The sequence below is a fragment of the Nicotiana attenuata genome, unplaced genomic scaffold, assembly GCF_001879085.1.
Source record: "Nicotiana attenuata strain UT unplaced genomic scaffold, NIATTr2, whole genome shotgun sequence".
In the NCBI taxonomy this organism is placed as follows: Eukaryota; Viridiplantae; Streptophyta; class Magnoliopsida; order Solanales; family Solanaceae; genus Nicotiana; species Nicotiana attenuata.
The window spans coordinates 31,553-39,149 of record NW_017670823.1 but is presented as its reverse complement, the minus strand read 5'-3'; the positions used below and the strand labels follow the sequence as shown (position 1 = coordinate 39,149).

Sequence of the window (7,597 nt, the reverse complement as noted above, 5' to 3'; positions counted from 1 at the left end):
TAACTGTATGCATTCCTCCTCCAACAACCGAAGCTGACAGAATGATCTGGAAAAGAAGACAATATTGGCAACTGTTCTGGCAATGGAACTTATAATGAAATTTAAGGCTCCACTCAAATTCATCGGCTTTGTTTGAACAGCATTGCAGAATGGTTATATGACAAAGAGGTTACACCTTATGCAATAGATGTTACCTTTGCTCCAGTAACTCAATAGACATCATTTTTCTTTCAACTGTCCCATAGCTACTCAACTTCCTATCTCTGTTTGCCTGGTGATCTAAGAGGCGCTACCAGCAGCTGTCTAGGAAGGAAGATAGGAAACATAGAACATATTACCTGCTTGTATACTATGGACAAGCTGGAAAAAACTACCCATGTTTTGATGATAGTGCATCTGCAATATATACACAAGGATGCAAATGCCTACACCTGTTAGCTTTTCGGACTAACTTACAAGATGTATATAACTTAAGACATACTGCATGGAGTCAATTATGAAAGTTTGATTATTTTATCATAAAAAGGTTTTCGATTTGTCTGCCGCAAAAAAATGAATGACTAAATGTACAAGTACCTCCAAAATTTGTACGATTTTGTACATATATTGCATATACATAGACTGATGGATTACATAGATGTGTAAAGAACGAATTGAATAAAATGACATTTCTTTACTAAACTAATAATTCATCTTTGCCTAGCTCCCCAACTTCAAAAGAATATGACGTGCAAAAAATAATTAGCAAGAAAGAATATGAAGCTGTAGGAGTTGTTGCTTTTGAATCAGAGTAACCTTCTACATCCGCATCTAATTGTTACTACCTCTGCCTTAGGCCCTCCTTCCGAACAGTGTTGCACCTGAGAAAGCCCTCTTTGTGGAATGTAAGAGACTATCTTAAGGGAGGGCTAATCCCGCAGATGCAGTGATGCTGATTCACATTGTCAACGATTCTTATATCATCGCAAAATTGTCTGGTTAGTGCGAAAGGAGTTTACACGGAGGAATGGATAGTAGTAGTGTTGCACATGCATTCTGGGACAGGGTACTTTGTAACATCCCTTCCTGTCTTCCTGAGTTCCGGCTGACCTAACGAATCTTTGTGCAAATCCAGTATAATTCTGTTGAACTCTGTCTCAGAGAGAGATGAGTTAAGAAAATGTGGGAGCATCTGTCTCTTATTAGGAGTGATAGTCTTTTTGTGCCCTGCATAGGCCCTGTGTCCCTGTTGCAAAAAACAACCGCAATCAACGATAATAAAGGAAGCTCATAATAATGCGGGACTAATGTTCGTGAACTATAAGCAAGAAACATATAGACTGAAGGCAGTACCTGAATGGCATGGCCCATGTTTCCACCATGAGATGGCATGAAAACGTCGCTGTTCTCCGACACTATGTAGTCAATAGCAGCCATAAGTGATGCTTTCTTGGCAAATGGCTCAAGTTCCCCAGTCAAAGCAAGATCCTCTTTGTTATAGAAATGAGGAAATTCCTTGGTCAATGGCTGCAGGGCTTCTTTCCCACCCAACGGAATTCCACCAGCCCAATAGATTCTTGCACCCTTTGGAGCTCCCAGAGCCTTTATCAACCTAAACAAGAGATTGCAAATTTGTTAATAGCAGAAACATTTTCAAAGTGCTTCAACAGAACACTTTCTCATGAAGTTTGACACTTACCTTGCAACTTCCAATGCGTTCAAGGGGCAGAGACCAGCAAGCTTCCTGTCATGGTAGGTCATGTTTGACCTTGAAGTTAAGAGGTCAGGTCTGCGCTTCCGCTCATTGTTTATCATTTCATCATACTCGTAACTTAAACCAGGAAGACATCCGGTCCTCACCCACACATCCTTCTCCATTCGCAAATGAAGAGCAAGATATGGTCCCTTGCTCCTCATCCTCTCTGTAAATTTGTTACCGAGCTCTAAGATTGATGGATTAAACCTCAAAGCATGAAAAGCCACCTACAAGTTCACAGAGGATTAAATCAGAAGACGCCACATTTTTAGAATTATTGCCACAGAAAAAGTTAGGTGGAGCATCCAGATTAAATTGCCATTTGCTTGTTACTCCTATATAAACTAGTTAAGGAGCAAGTTTCACAAAACATTCAGAAAGATTGTGTCTCATAATACACTAGAATATCACACATTTAACCATAGAATAAAGAAATTTTAGTTTACCTTGCCACGAAGTTTCTGAAGATCGGATGGTAGATCCTTAGATAGCCTTGAGTCAAGACCTCGCAAAAGAAGAACTCCATCCCTTCTAAGCTGCAGCAAGATCAAACAAAACTGTAGGTACAAGAACATTCGGCGTCTTCTAGAAACAATAGACAACTTGTTTACAATCACCTTTCACTAGAGATTTCAGTTAGACAAACCAAACTAATGAATGGAGCTATACACCAATGAAATATCCTTTTCAACTAGCCTAAGATTCTTTTTTTTTTTTTTGGTTAACACTAACATGTGGTGTTAGGGTAGATGTTGTATGAAGCAAAAGAGAAGAGCAGGGGACTAGACGGGCAGACCTTACCTCAGAATACAACACAAGAATGGAAAACCAATCCCTTCTTAACTACCCTAAGATTTGTAGTAGTATTTATATCTTAATTTTTCAGGCATTTATGAGCGGTGTAAGAGTATAAAGACTTGTCTCTCGCATCATAGAGTTTTTTTTTTGGTTTCCCACCCAGTGTCCGGTACCCGTATTGGGACCTGACTAAATCCGGTACCGCGCCGGGAAGTCCCACATTGGGGATTAAAGCGCTACCTAAAGAGGCGACTCCATACCCATGGCTTGAACCCGAGACCTCTACTAAATACCATTGATCATGCACTGAACAGAGCTAAGATACCAACAAAAATAAAAAGAGAAATATCTTTCCGTACCACCATCAACTTTTTCTCACCTTTCTGGTATAATGTGAGCGTATCCATTGAGGGGAAGCATGGAGAGGAGTGTGTTTCTCCTCCACTGGCCTAGTCATCACATGTGTAGAAGGAAGCGATGAAACTATTCGCACGTCATTTGCCAAAACTTTTTTGAAATGATCCATGTCAAAAATATCGGAAAACTCACTGCAACCACAAAAACAGACCAAGCAAACACAGACCATACATTAAGAAATTTAGAAAAAAACAAAATCCATTTCTGGAAGAATACACAGAAATTAGTTGAAAGAAGAAACCTTTCATCACCCCAAATAGGATTGACTTGGAAAATGGGAACAACTAAAGCAGCGCCAAGAATTCTTGCAATGACAACAGCATCAACAATCTGATTTCTCTGCTGATTCATTCCCCCAGAAACTACTACCATTAGGTACTTACTCCTATCCTTCAAAATCTCCTCACTTGCCTTTCTGTACTCTGCACTAAAATCCAAACAAGGCCTGTAACCCAACCCATCAGGTTGCTTCCAGAACTCACTACTATTTTCATTCACTATACTTTTTTCATTCACAGCAGCAATACTGAGCTGAGGGGAAGTAGAGATTTGACCCTTTTCTTGAGAAATGGAACATGGGTATTGTGAGAAAGGGTCAAAGTTAAGCCACATATTTAACAATATCCCAGCAAACGCAAAGAGAAAAAGCAAGAAAATCCAGAATCTTGGATTAGCGAGCAAAAGCTTCAACTTGGAAGGATCAGTAGTCTTCGTCTTTTTCTTGGGAGCTTCTTCTAGTAGAGTTTGAAGAGCGGAAGAAGAAAGTGAATTAATTACCTGAGATGGCACTGCAATGTAACATTGATGCTTCTTGTTGCTCTTTGATACACCCATCCCAAAAGTATATAGACAAGATTGTGAACTCTGATTAATATATTAACACATATTTTCTCGGAAAGTTTCTAGAGGAAGAAAATGGGTAAGCAGAGAGAGAGAGAGAGAGAGAGAGTGGGTAGCTGGAAAGCTAGAAAGAAGGACGGCGGGAGGGAATAATGAATAATGCGCGTTTGGTATTGGAAGTTAAAAAAAAAAAAAAAAGAAAGAAGTCAGAGAAGGTAGGCGTGTAGTGGTCAGATGGCTTTTGTTTTGTTTCCTTCTATTATGCTTTTTCCTTTGCGGAACTAAAGGGCTGTGAGATACTCTTTCTGTTCCAAAAATATGATATCCTTTTTAATTCATTCTAAAAAATAATACTCCTACATTTTATATTTAATACTAATAGTTTAATTATAAATTTTTTACTTTTAATAACAACAACAACAACAATATACCAAATGTAATCCCACAAGTAGGGTCTGGGAAGGGTAGAGTGTACGCAGAGTTTACCCCTGCCTTTAAGAAGGCAGACATGTTGTTTTCCTAGATTCTCCGCTCGGGAAGAAAAAATGGGAGGGGCAGTAACAAGCAAACCGATCTGACAATCGAAGCGAAAATACAAACTAGCAATAGGTAATACAATCAAAAAACTGAAACAAAAGACAACAACAAGTAATAACAGAAGTGTAGGGATACGAAAAACACCAAGTGGTGCATCAAAGATGTTGTTACAAATAAGGACAACACTCGGCTACCTAACCTTTAACCTTTATTCTCAACGTCCACCCCTTCCTATCCATGGTCATGTCCTCAGTAAGCTGGAGCAATGTCATATCTTGCCTAATCATCTCTCCTCAATACTTATTCGGCCTGCCTCTACCACTCTGTTAGCCCTCCAATGCCAGCCTCTCACGCCTCCTCACCGGAGCATCAGTACCTCTCCTCTTCTCATGCCCGAACCATCTAATCATGAATTTAAATTCATAAAAACATTTATAACTTGTTTTAAATCATGAATTTTAAAAGTTTTTTCTCTTAAACTCAATATCCAATTAAATATACTCATATAAATTGAAATGCGGGGAGTATTCAATGGAGCAGTATAATACGTCTCCATCTGTCAATAAATTCTTTTCACTTTTTTTCAAAAATAAAATATTAAAAATGTGTTTGTCTATGTTTGCAAGTTTTTGGAAAATTTTCTAAAATGACTAAGGCCCCGTTTGGCCATACATGCAACGTTTTTTCAAAATTTTTTTGAAAACATTGTTTGTTCATAGATTAATGATCTATTTTTGAAAAATTTCTGAAATTATTTTTCAAGTTCCCAAAATCTAATTTAGGGTAGATTTTGGGTGAAACTTGTTCTCCCACTCATAAAACTTCAAATTTTTTTCAAATAAAATGCATGTCCAAACATAATTTCAACTTCCAAAAATTATTTTTCAAAACTACTTCAAAAATTATTTTTTCAAGTTTCAACTAAATCTATGTCCTAACGCTAGTTAAATTTTCACAATTATTTTTTCCCCACTCAAAAAACTGCAACATTTAATCAAGTGAAATGCATGTCCAAACATAATTTCAAATTCCAAATATCATTTTTCAACTTAACTTCAATACTACTTTTTTTAAAAAAAATTAAATTTCTTATGTCCAAACGCCTACTAAGTGCGTGGATATCTAGGTGGGGCAATTATTTATTAAGGGTATGTTCTTCTAACGTATGGGTTTTCAAAATTAGAAAGGCATGTGGTGATTTGACCATATTGCCCTCGGCCTCAGTCCATTTATCAACTCACACAAGATGGACCTCTATTTGAATATTTAATGAATGTATACAGTATTGTTTTCTACTTCATCATAGAGCCTTGAAATTATTCAAGTGATGGAGCTACGACTCTCACGAAAAAAGGAATAATTTTGGTATGAAATTGGACTGTTCTTGAAAGGCTCATTTGTTTTTCGTAATGAAAAAATAATCTCGTCATAAGTTTTTTTGTTACTAATAAATCATTTAGTTCGTAAGATAAGATTTTGCATTCCTAATATTATAGATGTGTAACTCACATAATGTTTGGGGTTCTTCGCTATAAATTTCAAATGACTAACCCTAGTGATTGATTTACGGTAATCATATTTATGGGGACACGATTTTCTACTCAACTACTGCCCCTAAAGGCTTTTAGTGTTTAAGGCGCCGGGTGCTTTAAATTAATCATTTTCAAGGTATATACATATACATATACAAGATTTCTGCCAAAACATACGAGGTCCAGTGGCCCCTCACTATAACACGTAGGTCCGCTTCTGAAGATTTACATTACAAATATCAGTATAATTCATACAATAATTTATGTATTATTTTTTGCAAGCCTCCTCGGTCAAAGTTCATCACACTGGGCTTGCTTAGTGCGGTTTTGCATCTCCTGTGTGATTTGCGAGCTATTTCACAGTAAATAAGTTATCCAATGATAATAGTATTCTTTTGAGTTTGCGAGCACACCCAGGATAGCGACTGCGGATCACCCTTTCCAAAAAATGTGGATGACAATACGTGTATAAAATATGAAGAAATCATCACTTTTGTTATAAAACAATAAAAAAAGAAGAATAGTATTGCAGAGAAAAGTAGAGAGAGAATTGGAGTGAATTACAATAGAATAGAACCCTCTATTTATAGGGAGAGGGTGACTTAGCCACCGAGCAATGAACCCTAGAATCTCTCTAAATATAGACATTCACCATAAATACAATTCTATTTATAACACTCCCCCTTGAATGTCCATTCAACAGATAATGTGCCTCGTTAAAACCTTAACTAAAATAAAACCCAGTGGGAAAAAACTTCTAGAAAAGGAAAAAGAGTACACATATCTAATAATACGCCTTTTGGTTGTCTCGTTAAAAACCTTGCAAGGAAAACCCAGTGGGACAAAACATTGAAAGGGAAAAAAATTATAACGCGTATTAACTCCCCCTGATGAGAGCATCAATTCACATCTTTAAGCATTTGCATTCCAATCTTGTGCACCATCTTCAAAAGATCTTTGGTAGAGATTTGATGAACAAATCAGGCATATTAACTAGAATGAATGTATTGCACCTTGAAATCATCATTCTTGATAGAGATGAATTGTCTTCATATGATCTTGTTGGAATTGTCAGTTCAATGTCTTCACATAAAGGTGAAACTCTTGCTATCATATTATCATGCATATAGTTATAGCAAGATACATTTGTGCACAAATTGCACTGAGGATGTAGTACTTCATGACCATGAATTCTATATGCTTTAAGCAATTTAAATCCTTCATGGATTGTCATATAAGTTAAGTCATATAAGTCATATAATAGACTTTAGATGCATATCAAGTTTTCATGTCATACTAGACATATAAGATATCGAAAACTGATTGCACATATCATTGACTTTATACTTTCAAGTGTTTGAACTACATGTTCAAAACTACATGTCTTTCATATGAAATCAATTCTACTTGAAATTATTTCTCCAGACTTAAGATCCTCATATATATTTAGCGGTATCATAGATTTTGTCGACGAACAATTTATATCGGTTTCAACATTTTTAATAAAGACATAACATAAAGATCTCTTCATTCATTTCTGGTACCTAAACCTCTCTTGAGATTTTATGAAGTATTATGTCATGTGATCTTCTAGATCACTTGTCTCCTTTATTATGATCATTTTGATCATTTGCTCATCTTCTTTATCAAGAAATTTATTTGAAACCGATTTGTCTATACGTTTCAAGCGTACCACAGACTTTGTCCTTCTAGGACTTAATAGGAGCATTTGCAATGA

At 36.5% G+C, this 7,597-nt stretch overlaps 1 protein-coding gene across 1 annotated transcript; it reads right to left on the bottom strand.

Moving 5' to 3' along the window:
• Nucleotides 1-557: 557 nt before the first annotated feature.
• On the bottom strand, nt 558-3,960 carry LOC109243680 (uncharacterized protein At1g04910-like). Its single transcript, XM_019410649.1, has 6 exons — nt 3,192-3,960; nt 2,913-3,081; nt 2,182-2,271; nt 1,679-1,962; nt 1,333-1,591; nt 558-1,225 (listed from the first exon to the last, which is right to left on the bottom strand). The coding sequence occupies exons 1-6, from the start codon at nt 3,782-3,784 to the stop codon at nt 995-997; spliced, it is 1,626 nt and encodes a 541-aa protein (XP_019266194.1). The 5' UTR covers nt 3,785-3,960; the 3' UTR covers nt 558-994.
• Nucleotides 3,961-7,597: the final 3,637 nt, after the last annotated feature.

What these genes read in the sequence shown, in the direction of transcription:
- LOC109243680 (XM_019410649.1), bottom strand. Translation starts at nt 3,784, where the DNA reads ATGGGTGTATCAAAGAGCAACAAGAAGCATCAATGTTACATTGCAGTG. An exon ending in GCTCACATTATACCAGAAAG is followed by an intron (nt 2,272 to 2,912) that starts GTGAGAAAAAGT and finishes ATCTTGCTGCAG; the next exon opens with CTTAGAAGGGATGGAGTTCT. An exon ending in TTCAGAAACTTCGTGGCAAG is followed by an intron (nt 1,963 to 2,181) that starts GTAAACTAAAAT and finishes GTGAACTTGTAG; the next exon opens with GTGGCTTTTCATGCTTTGAG.